Source organism: Heloderma suspectum, chromosome 4 (genome assembly GCF_057233095.1).
Source record: "Heloderma suspectum isolate Gila_16-S chromosome 4, 16-S_ref, whole genome shotgun sequence".
NCBI lineage: Eukaryota > Metazoa > Chordata > Lepidosauria > Squamata > Helodermatidae > Heloderma > Heloderma suspectum.
This window is the reverse complement of record NC_139461.1, coordinates 306273457-306285770: the sequence shown is the minus strand read 5'-3', so window position 1 is coordinate 306285770 and position 12314 is coordinate 306273457. Positions and strand designations below refer to the sequence as shown.

General features: G+C 47.0%; 1 protein-coding gene across 1 annotated transcript in view; it reads left to right on the top strand.

Moving 5' to 3' along the window:
- LOC146348967 (peroxidasin homolog) overlaps nt 1-12314 on the top strand; it is an 81013-nt gene that overhangs the window by 41625 nt on the left and 27074 nt on the right. Inside the window, exons 8-11 of the mRNA XM_084854391.1 lie at nt 4136-4253; nt 5278-5447; nt 5836-6108; nt 8041-8157. Of these exons, the coding sequence (XP_084710517.1) occupies nt 4136-4253; nt 5278-5447; nt 5836-6108; nt 8041-8157 (678 nt within the window). The remainder of the gene's footprint in view (nt 1-4135; nt 4254-5277; nt 5448-5835; nt 6109-8040; nt 8158-12314) is intronic.

Here is a 12314-nt window from a genome sequence, read left to right as displayed (position 1 = left end):
CTCACATGAGCAGGAGTCCCCCTTGAACAACGGGACTTCTCCTCGTGTAATGGGACTTCCCCGTCCTCTCCTCCCCCAACCTCTGCAGTCCCCCCCCCCTGCAGTCCCCAGTGCACAGTCCAATCCTCCGGGGCAGATTTGGGGGGCGGGGGTGCAGGGAGCTACAGGTGGACTGGGAAATCTGTTCCACTAGCAGTTTCCATTCCACATACAGATGACCAGCGCTGGACTGAACCCACTGAATCTTAACATTTCTCCAAGGTCCGAGGTTTACTTCCCCACATCCAGCCAGACACAAGGAGTTTGCACACGATCTCAGGAGAACTGCTGTAGTGTAGTGGCTAGGAGAGAGAGCTGTGATTCAGGAAGTCCGTAGTTTGAACCTCGCCACTGCCAGGAGCTTACTAGTTGGCCTTAGGCAGAGAGCTTCGGCTATTGGGCGGTATAGAAATGAAATAAATAAATAAATATCAGCAATGTGGTGTGTGGGAGGGTTTAATAATACTGATTGCCTTACAGGGTTGTTCTGAGGGTCACGGCTAGATAATGCATGTAAAGCACTTTGAACACGTGAATGCACTGTCCCCAAGTTAACTACTATGACTGTCATTTGGTGTGTTTTGTGCAGAGCAGAACTGGACCTCTGCCAAGTCTGCTTCCAGTACTTAGCCATTCTTACAATTATGAAGTGTTCTTTGAAAATCCAGTCCAGATCTTCCATACGAATACAGGAAGCTGCCTTATTCTGAGTCAGCCCCTTGGTCCATCTAGCCCAGTATTGTCAACGCTGACTGGCAGCGGCTGTCCAGGGTTTGAGGCAGGAGCGTTTCCCAGCCCTACTAGGAGATGCCAGGAATCGAACCAGGGACCTTCTGCATGCAAGGCAGGTGTTCTACCACTGAGCTATGGCCACTCCCATTCTTTGCTGCAGTTTCAACTTGCCATTACTTCCTGTCCTTACTTCAGTGGCCCAGTGGATAGCTGCACTCTGTCGTCTTTTGTGGTGGCCTTTAGCAACTTCAGGCTTGCTGTCGAGCCTGCTCCCAGGACCCTTTGCACATGGTGCAATATGAGGGATCAAGCACTGCATCTGAGTAAACGGTGATGCATTTTTTTCTGATTGCTTCACCATGTGCCCAGGTTGCCACTGAGCTAGCCTGCTGCCCTCAGGTGGGGTGGAGGATGTTGTCCTGTTGCCAGGGCTGACGTCAGCTTCAGCTGCCAGTCCTGTCAGGTCGGGTCTATATGGGGGTGGCGGTCGCCATCTTTGTCCTTTGCCTGAGGCACCAAAATGTCTTGGGCTGATCTTGCTTGCGACCTTGTAAGTTATTTATTTATTTGTTTGTTTGTTTAAGATATTTCCTGGCTGCCTTTCAGGGCAGAAGCCCTCCCAAGGCAGCTTACAACAATAAAATACATAAAAACAATTAAAATATTAAAAGTGATAAAAATACAAAAAACAGCAATAAAAGCCAACAACAAAACCAACAATGATGTTAACTGCAGCAACCACAGCAATAGCAGCCATATCAGTAGAAGGCCAAGGTAAAATAATATGTCCTCAAGGCCTTTTTAAAAGTCTGCAATGACAGAGCATGGCGGACCTCCAGTGGCAGCTTGTTCCAAAGGTGTGGGGCCACCGCAGAGAAGGCCCTCTCTGTAAAGACACTGAAAGTCAAAGAAGACTAGACCAGCCATTCCCAACCTGGTGCCAATCAGATGTTTTGGACTACAACTCCCAGCATTCCTGGCCACTGGCCGGGGCTGATGAGAGTTGAAGTCCAAAACATCTCCCAGTTGGGAAAGCTGAACTAGACAATGCAGTTGGATGTGTGGCTGCTCTGAAAAGCAGTAACCCAGCCTCTCCTCCCTCTCCCACAATGTGGAATCATTTTCCTGCCCTTGCAAGCAGCTGCCATGAAAGCAAAGCAGTGATGGGGGCACTTGAGTCATGATGATGATGTCATGTTACATGATGTAATATTAGGTCATTTGTTTAACTAGACATGACCAGGGAAAGTGGAGGAGGAGAAGGAAACGCAGGGCGGCTTCTTTTGTTTTGGTAGCTGTGAGTTCTATATATCGTCTAGTTCCGCCCTCAAGAGTAGACAGCACCAGTACTGGGCAATTTCTAGCTAACTTTATGTTGACAGAGTTCCTACATTTGTTTCAGTAACTAACATAAAACACAGCATCCTTGTATATGCAGAGGTGCACAGACCTGTTTGAAGGCTGAAGTGGGCAAGCAGAATTCCTCAGGGCAGATGGAGATGAGGGACTATTTGGCTGCCTCAGATTCAGAGTAAAAGCTGGACTCTGAACAGAGGTCTCTGCACATAGAAAAATGCTGTGTTAAGTGGTAAGATGGATGGTCCTTTGGACCAATGGTGAAAGAAGCTCCATCTCTGACGGAAGTGGCCATCTAGGCTGTCAGTGACAAATTTATTTAAAGCCTGTTTCCACCTCCTTAATAGTTTTAAACTTCATTTACGAAAGAAGTGGCCAGTTATAACTAGTTATATTATTTTTTATGTATTTATTTATTAAATTTATTAATCACCCATCTGGCTGGTCACCCAGCCACTCTGGGTGATGTACAACACTAGAACAGTTTAAAACAATAACATTCCACATTAAAAACATCATATTTCTACAAATACCCTAACCCACCCCAAATGCCTGCCTGAATAACCACGTTTTTAATGTGTGGAGGAAGCTCATTAAAGAGGAGGCATGGCGGAGTTCCCTAGGGAGGGAGTTCCACAGAGTAGGGGCCACCACAGAGAAGGCCCTCTCCCTCGTCCTCACCAGTCTAGCTGTTCTGGCTGATGGGACAGAGAGAAGGCCATCCGAGGCTGATCTTGTTAAGTGGCCTGTCTGGTGTTGCTGGAGGTGCTCCTTAAGATAGGCTGGGCCAGAACCATATCGGGTTTTAAAGGTCAAAACCCACACCTTGAATTTGGCCCGGAAAACAACTGGTAACCAGTGCAACTCCTTCAGCACTGGAGTGATGTGATCTCGCCGGAGGCTGCCTGGCGAGCCGCCGCGTTCTGTACCAGCTGCAGCTTCCGAACCATCTTCAAGGTTAACCCCACGTAGAGCGCATTTTCTGTATTGTAAAAAGGAAAAGGGCTTAAGCTAAGAATGTGTAAATTGGACAAAACCCAGACTAGGGCTTCCTCAGTATGTGTGTCAAGTCTCTCTAGCGCTAGGTGAAGCTGTTGATCTACTTCAGAGTATATGGTTCATCACAGGCCTAAACTACATGTGACCCCGTCTTTAAATGTGAGTCTATCCCAATCACATGTACAGCAGGGGTGGAAGGTATGTCCTTTAAAGAGCCGATGAAGGGTACTAAAGCCTCTGGATGCACACAGCTCGTACCCCAGCAGACCCAGCTCATCTCTGAAACTAGAAGCAAGCCCAGCTGAGAGGACAGATCTTAGGGTGAGGCTGCAAGTGGGGGGAGAATCCAGCACACACACAAACACATTTTGACCACTAAATCACCTGCTGTACACTCTTACACTGGATTTGTGAAGGACAATAGAAAGGTCCTTAAAATGTTCCCTTCCAAAGGAAGTAAACTGGATTACTAATTTGCCCAAATAGTAATAAGACAGCAATAGCATTGCTTGATAAAGGTACCAGCTGGATAGAGGATATCATTTTAAGAACATAAGAGCCCTGCTGGATGAGACCAAGGGTCCATCTAGTCCAGCATCCTATTCACACAGTGGCTGGCCAGCTGTCCACAGGAAACCCACAAGCATCATTTATTAGTTGGACATACCTATGCAAATTAATTCAACATAAAGTTTTTTGTCACCCGGAGCTGAGCCTGGGTACTGAAAACTAGTTCTGGGGATGGATCCTGATGATCCAGAGCTCAAATTAAGCCCCAAAGGCAGATAAAGCAACATAGAGCTATCTGTCTTTTGGCCATCAACCGTTCAGCACAGCAGGGGGAAGCAGCAGAGGAGGAGTGAGACTTCCAGCATCCCGCAACCCAAAGCCCCCCAGTCCGGCTTATAAAAAAAGCAAACATGTCTGCGCCGGTCCACGAGAAAAAAGTCCAAAGTCCACAGTGTCCTCCAACTGCTCTTGAGTGGGCATCATTCGTGGTATATTTCAGAGAGGCCTCGCATCACTACTGAACCACAGGACGCAGACGTCACCCTGGGCAATACCGTTTATTTCATCTGCAGGGCAGAAGGTAACCCAAAGCCCAATATCATCTGGCTGCACAACAAGTAAGTCTCGCATCATGGCCTCTGAGGGGAGCCTAAGCAGGCGAAACCTGAGGGGGCTCCTGCACTACAGACTTAAACCGGTTTGAATCTGGTGTGACCCTCACACAGCTACCTTCAAAGACTCCTGGGAATCGTAGTTTGGGTGAGAGCACAAAGGATCCTCTGGAACAAAGATTGCCGTAGAGCAGGGGTACAGAACCTCTTCCAGCCAAAGGGCGGAATTCAATTTCGGAGAAGCTCTCGAGGGCCGCATTCCGGTGGTGGGCGGGGCCAGTGGCAAAAGGGGCGGAGCCAAAACCCCAAATGCTAAAAATAGCAGCGTATTTTAGCTTAAAGCTCTTACTGCCACGACAAAGCCTTAGGAGAGGCATTTCAACCTTTTGGAATGGGGAAAACCCTGCACAAAAGCCTGGATTTCCCCACATGATCAGAGGTCAGGGGGTATGGCCTTCTGGGGAGCTCTCAGAGGAGTGGATTGGAACTCCTGGAGGGCCAGGTTTGGCCCCCGAGTCTGAGGTTCTGCACTCCTGCCATAGAGAATAACAAGTTCCGTAGTTGAGAGCCATGACAGGCTTTAAAACTGGTTTAAATCTGTAGTGTAAACACAAAGTATGGTGCATTTCTTGCTCTTCTTTGTGTCTTTCTCCTGAACCATGGGTTGTCCAAGCCAGACAGGAGGAGACTTTAGGGGATAAAAACAATAACACAATTTCTTTATTTTATGGCATTTTTAATGCCATCAGCCAAGTTCTCTGCATAGTTTACAAACCTTGGGTAGTAGCCACTGTTAGTCCTACGTAGAATAGACCCATTGAAATGGATGAGACTTAAGTTAGTCACAATTAACACATCAAAATAGACTGAATACAATACAATATCAATACAACTTCTGTGTCCGTCTGGTGGATCAGTGGACTTGCGGTGCCTCTGGGTGACTCTTGGCCAGGCTGAACTGATCCGACAACGACCTGCGCATAGAATACCCTTGCTTCAAACAGTTTATGTCTTACATTCTGTTTCTCAGCAATGAGATAGACATGAAGGACGACGGGCGCCTGAACCTCCTGCAAGATGGGACGTTAATGATCCAAGACACCAGAGAATCCGACAAAGGCACCTATCAGTGCATGGCCAAGAATATTGCCGGCGAAGCAAAGACTCAGGAGGTCGTCCTGCGTTACTTTGGCCACCCATGTAATAACCTCTAAGCACCCTATGAAAGTTCCGATTTGGGGACAATGTCCTTTAGGCCAGACGGCTTCTCTTTTTATGCATTGATTTCACTATGGACTCTGTAGTTGGCCTTTGGCCAGGGTGAACATTCTGAGAGAGTCAGCCTAATTTCATGCCGCCCCTTTTGCACAATCAGTTCAGACCTCTGCCAAGAACAATGTGTCCCTGTCCTGGCAGCCTGCTGGGTGGGAAGAAGGAGGGGAGAGAGAGAAAAGGGGGTGGCGTTAAGAGGAAAGAGGTGTTCCAGCATGCCCTGGCTGGGGCATGCTGGGAGTGGTAGGCCTTTTTTTCTGTCTAAACTTGCATAGGATTGTGCCTTTAATGACCTTTCTGTTGTTTTTGCCTTCAGCCAAGCCCAGCTTTGTCATCCATCCCCAGAACACAGAAGTGCTGGTTGGACAAAGCGTGACTTTGGAATGTGGGGTGTCCGGCCACCCTCTGCCTCGCATCGTCTGGATGCTGAGCTCAGGATCTCCACTGCCGCAGGATTCCCGCTTCACCATCACCAGCTCTGGGGGCCTGTACATCCAAAACGTCACCTTCTCAGACCAGGGGCAGTACAGCTGCAATGCCAGCAACAGTGAGGGGTCCATCCAGGCAACGGCAAACGTTATAGTGCAAGGTGACCAGAAAAAACATTCACTGTTGAGCAGTGGTTGGCTCTAAGCCATGCCAAAGTCAGAAAGATCCAACACACATACTAAACTCTATTTACATGAAAGCAAGCCCACTAAGAGTAAGATATAAGCAGGTTTGTTAATTCCTCTTAGATTCCTCCCATTCCCTTTTGTAACACATCCAAGTTCCCAGGCATACATATTTGTATTGATTTATAGGCCTGGTTAGAGCATCACATTAAACCATGGTATTGTTGAAATTTGGCTTGTTGTCATGCCTGAACCCCTCCCTCCAAACAAACCATGGTTTGTTAATTAATTAATTACATTTATATCCCACCTTTCTTCCATCGTGGAACTCAAGGTGGCTACATGTGGTTCCCTGGTGGTCTCCCCTCCATGCACTGACCAGACCCAGACCTGCTTAGCTTCGGCAAGGTGGATGACTCATGTGCCTGCAGACCATGTCTTGGGACCATGAACCACAAATTTAAACCATAGTTTGTTGTTGGCTTACGGAGTTTGGCTTGTTGAAACCATGGCTTGTCGTGATATCTGAACCCAGAACTGTGGCTGATCCCTGCCTTGTTTGCGCTGCTGTCTGCCTTGAAACAGAAGCACCCTGCAAGAGCAACCTGAAAATGAAACTGCTCTGAAGGTTGGCAAAATGGGAAGGAGTGAAACAAACCAGAAACAGAGGAAACAAGGTGCAATTTGTTTGCTTGTCTGCAAAATGGCTAAAGCAACAAACCCTGCCTGATTAACAGAAACCACGGCGTTGCATTATGTGCAAATGCAGCCATTGGCTGGGAAGTCCTTCATTCAGCTCTCACTTTTACTATGAACTTGCTCAGTGGCCTAATGCAAGCTACCATTTTTTGTAGCCTCAGTCCTCCAACCCTCCCATCTGCAGTATAATCATACTGGCCAGCCTTACAAGACTACTGTGAGAATTACTGAGATCATGGATGTGAAGAGCTTGACCCCTTCAAGCACACTATAAAACTATGATTGATTGTGTTTAGTAGTAGCCACAGAAGAGGAACAAGATGCCAAGCTTCTGTCTACAGGAAGTCCTGCCCCCACCCAGCTTCTGATAGTTTATCTTGCCGCTGTATTTTAGTTCAGGGCGTAGGAAGGGTGCATGACTACATATGTTCTCAGGCTTTTCTCTGTAGCCATGAAAGGCAGGGAGGAAAAGCATTTATTCAGTTCTTGAATTCCGTACCAGATACAGAATGCAGAATCAGAAACACAAACAGATTTGGCTGTACAGCAGAATCCCAGAATCCGGAACATCTGTGCAAGCCTTACTAGAAAGAATGGGGTGCCTCAGATGAGCTCTTGCGTAGTTCCATGAAACTGGTGAAAGAGAGCTTCCTGTGCATTGTACCCCATGGGATTAATAGGAGGGTGTGTTTGCACCTGTCCTCTCTCAAATAGCAGCTGGTTACACCAGCTGAAAATTAAATGACTTTGCTTGTGTATCTTCAGTTGAGTGGGGATTCACTTGGAAGTTCAGATAGTATAGCAGTAATACTTTGTTTTTAAACATTTATATACCACTTTTCAGATATAAAACCACTTGAAGCAGTTTACAAAGTTTTGAAATATAACAATAATATTATCAATATATCAATATATTGGCAATAATACATTAACAAATATATTAACAATAATATTAACAACATATATATTAACAACAAAGATTAATACAATACAGCAGAAGAAGATTGCAGAAGAGAGCATTTAAAAAGCCAGATTTACCCATCAGTCAAGCCAAATAACCTTAAAAAAAGAGTGCTGGAGTGAACAGATGCTATTTGAGAGCATAGGGATGAACACACCTTAAGCAAAAGGTGGGAAGAGGATTTGCCATTCTCAGTGGGCTTGATTTATTTTATTTTCTCTTCTGTCTTGTTTCTCTCCGTCCTCAGATACTCCAAGGTTTTTGGTCATCCCCGCTGATCAGACTGTAGCTGAGGGCCAAAGTGTGGACTTCCCTTGCTCTGCAGAAGGCCACCCTCTGCCCGTTATTGCCTGGACAAGAGCAGGTATTTTCCTAGTAGCGTACTGCTGCGCTCCTGCACTCCAGTCCTGAGAGGAGAGAACGTTAAGGGAATTCAGCACTTAATGCAGACTTCCATTTCCTGGAAGGAGGGCACCGGAGACTCGAGGAGTTTCTTTTATAATGGTTTATTTGCGCTGTGCTCAGGATGAAGGCCTACAGCATCACCACTCCAAGCCACCCCTGCTCCCTCTCTGCTGCCCAGCAATCTTCTTCTGCTGGACAAAAGCTGCTCTTAGATCCACCCTTCCCCCAGATCCGTTTCCTCCTGCCCCTTTCAGGCCTTGTAGAACAAAGGTTACCAGCTCAAGATAACCTTTGGGTAACTTGCCCAAGAGACTGCATTGGGGAAAATCCTCAGTCTCTTTTTACTCAGCAGCACTGAATGGTACGGGATCTGTGGAGGTAATATAGACTGACCCCAAACACATAAGAGTACTATGATTTGCAAACTGTAAGTATGCAACATGCATGATACAGAGAATCTGTGGACCATCCCATCACCCCCTCCTGAGGTGGTGGTTACAGCAGATAGAGGTAATAGAGAGGCTGTGAAGGAAGGAATCCCGCCAGGACCAGCCCCAACCTCCCTGCAAGGGAGGGCCATTCAGGACCCGATCCCAGGATCTCCTTCCCAAAAATAGGACTGGCCAAACCCAGCCTTTGAGTCCCCCAAAATACCCAGTAGCCACCCCCTTAAGCCAAGAGGTGCTGAAATAGCACTGAGGTTATGCAGAGAGATCATACCAACTAAAGGTTGGATAAAGGTTTATTAAGATGAAAATAAAGGGGTAGAGGGAAAGGGAAGAATGGAAGTAACAAGTTACACAAGAGAGTACAAAGCCAAATCACTTAACTATAAACAGAGAGCTTCATGAACGCACACCCAAGCAAAAGAATAAATCTACCTGGCCTGTCCTCACATACCTAAGTATGGATCTCCCTGGATAACAACCAGCTGTCTGCAAGTCCAGGATCACCAGGATGAAGGGAGACCCCCTGCCTCGACTTCAGCCCTCTTTTAAAGCCCAGCCCTGGCAACCCAGGGCAGATTTTCCTTCAGCCAATCACTGGCCCAGCCCCTGGGCGGACCACCCTTGCCTCCAAGAGGCTGGTGCTCCCCACCAACTCCAGCTGTTCTCACTTCCCAGTGAGCAGGGACCGCGCCCCCCGGCCTTGAGCAAGGGGGCCGAGGAGCCCCTAGATAACACACAGTCCCAGGTGGTTACATCCGATGTGACAGCCTGCGTTCACATATATGATATAACTGCAGCTGCCACTTGATTACATAGATCAGCCTTCCCTGAACCTGGTGCCCTCTAATGTGTTGGACTGCGCCTCCCAACACAGGCTGGGAAAGGCTGACACAGATCATAGAATAGTCATAGAATAGTAGGGTTGGAAGGGGCCTTTAAGACCATCGAATCCAACCCCTGATGAATACAACTGCTATGATGTGGATCAACAAAAACGGATATTGTACTTTTGGCATTGTGAGGAACAGCCTAACCTCATCAGTAATTCTTTCAGAGATCTCAGATTATGGTGGAAATTATCACAGAAGAGACCAGGAACTCTAAATCAACCTCCGTCATGCAAACAAATTGCATACTCTTTATTAAAAGTCCATACGGGCTAGTCTGGATTCTGCAACTGCGAATACCAAACTAGTTACTGAGGGTTTTTCCAACTGGTTTGGGGGGATTAGCATTTGGTGTCAAGCCTGCAGAAGAGATGAGTTGAGATCAAAAGGGTGGCGGTACAAAGACCTGCAAGGTAAAAAAGCCGGTTAAGGAGTCGCCGAAATTCAGAATCTGGTCTCACTTAGTAATGGCTCCCCTCCCGCGGTGTCAGCTTCTTGGCGCTGAACCACCATGGAAAGCTCATTGGTTTGCACTTAAATAACTAAGGATTAAGTGTTAATCACCTCTGCGTGGCAATATTCTTGCTGCGAAACAGTGTGAACGAGCCCTTTGGGTGGACTTATGTACACTGTGTCTTTCAAGGCCTTTTGGTCTGGATCCTGTAGTCTCACCCCAGTTGCCCCTGGAATGAATACTTGCCTGCTGAGACACTGTTCCCATTGGCCTTCTAAAGCCCTGCACAGACCTCCCTGCAACCAGTGTGTTTTCCCTTGGCCTTTTAAGAGTTCATATAGCTAGCCTGGGACAAGTAAACAAAGGGTGTTAGGTGGAATGGGATTTGTCATTTGCTCAAAGAAGCCCAGTCATGGGGACACTCAGAAATACAACCAATCAGTCCACTTTTTAAACCACTCCAGGAATGAATCTCTGCTTAATCACATAGTCATTAAGCAGAGATTGCAGCCTTTCCGAACCTGGTATTCTCCAGATGTGTTTGACTGCACCTCATAGGAACATAGAAAGCTGGCCGTCGTGGCTTAGTACTGTCGACACTGAATGGCAGCAGCTCTCCATGGCTCCAGGCAGGATTCTTTCCCAGCCCCCCGGGGAGATGCCAGGCACTGAAGCTGGGACCCTCTGCATGCAGATCATGTACTCTGCCACTGAGCTACGCCTCCCCTCCCATTCCATGCTAGCTGGGAATGATGGGAGTTGCAGTCCCAACACATCTGGAGGGCACCAGGCTGGAGAAAGTTGTCTTCCCAGAATCCCTTATTTCTGAAAACTGTGGGACATGTACATGTTGAAAAGGGAGGAAAGAGTTGCATCCGTGACTTTAACACCGTGTTTTTTAAACCTTCTGTCATTCAGGAACCTCTCCCACCCTTGTGTTGTGTAGAAGGTCCTGGGCAGGTAGTCTAAGGTAGGGGTGGGTAGAAAGTAGATCTCCAGATGTTTTGGACGTCAACTCCCAGCATTCCTGACCATTGGCCATGCTGGCAGGGGCTGGCAGGGGAGTTGAAGTCCAAAACATCTGGAGATCTACTTTCTGCCCACACCTGTTGTAAGGTGTACAGTCATTTCACATGGAGTTCTGGCTCAGCCATTTAGGTCTTCGCGTTGCCCCACATGAAATGTGAGCGCACCCCAAGACCTCACCCAACAACACCTTGCAGCAATGTAGGGGAAGAAAGGCTGTAGTGGGTAAGGGTTTTTTCAAGGAAATTTATCTGCCATTTATGATCTCATTGAGGAATTTCATAGGACTCTGAGCAAGCCCCCGGTTTTTCCCCAGAGCAAGGGGCTACATCCATAATTTTGTACTTTCAAACCAATATAGAATCATAGAATAGTAGGGTTGGAAGGGGCCTACAAGGCCATCGGGTCCAACCCCCTGCTCAGTGCAGGCATCCAAGTCAGAGCATCCCTGACAGGTGGCTGTCCAGCCTCGTCTTGAATGCCTCCAGTGTGGGAGAGCCCACCACCTCCCTAGGTTCCATTGTCATATTGCTCTAACAGGACGTTTTTCCTGATGTTCAGCTGGAATCTGGCTTCCTGTAACTTGAGCCCATTATTCCGTGTCCTGCACCCTGAGATGATTGAGAAGAGATCCTGGCCTTCCTCTCTGTGACAACCTTTCAAGTACTTGAGGAGCGCTATCATATCTCCCCTCAGACTTCTCTTCTCAAGGCTAAACATGCCCAGTTCTTTCAGTCTCTCCTCATAGGGCTTTGTTTCCAGTCCCCTGATCATCTTTGTTGCCCACCTCTGAACCCTCTCCAGTTTGTCTGCATCCTTCTTGAAATGTGGTGCCCAGAACTGGACACAGTACTCCAGATGAGGCCTAACCAGTGCTGGGTAGAGGGGAACTAGTACTTCCTGGGATTTGGAAGCTATGCTTCTATTAATGCAGCCTAAAATAGCATTTGCCTTTTTTGCAGCCACATCACATTGTTGGCTCATATTCAGCTTGTGATCGACATCCAAAATATGCAAACCAAAATATGCAAACCAAAACTCAGTTGTCCTTCGAAATTCGCACTTTTCCAAATTTTGCAATGGAGTTCTCCAATCAAAATATTACAATAGTACAAAAAGGTGTATATTTGGGTAAAGTGTGGACAAATGTGTGTATATCTGTGAATATCACTTGTTTATATTAGGCAAAATTGTATAGAAAAATGTATGTATTAGGAGAAATGTGCCCAAAAATGCAGACAGATTTTCATGCAAATTAAAAAAAAAACAAATTCTCAAAATTTGGGATGAACCAAACTTA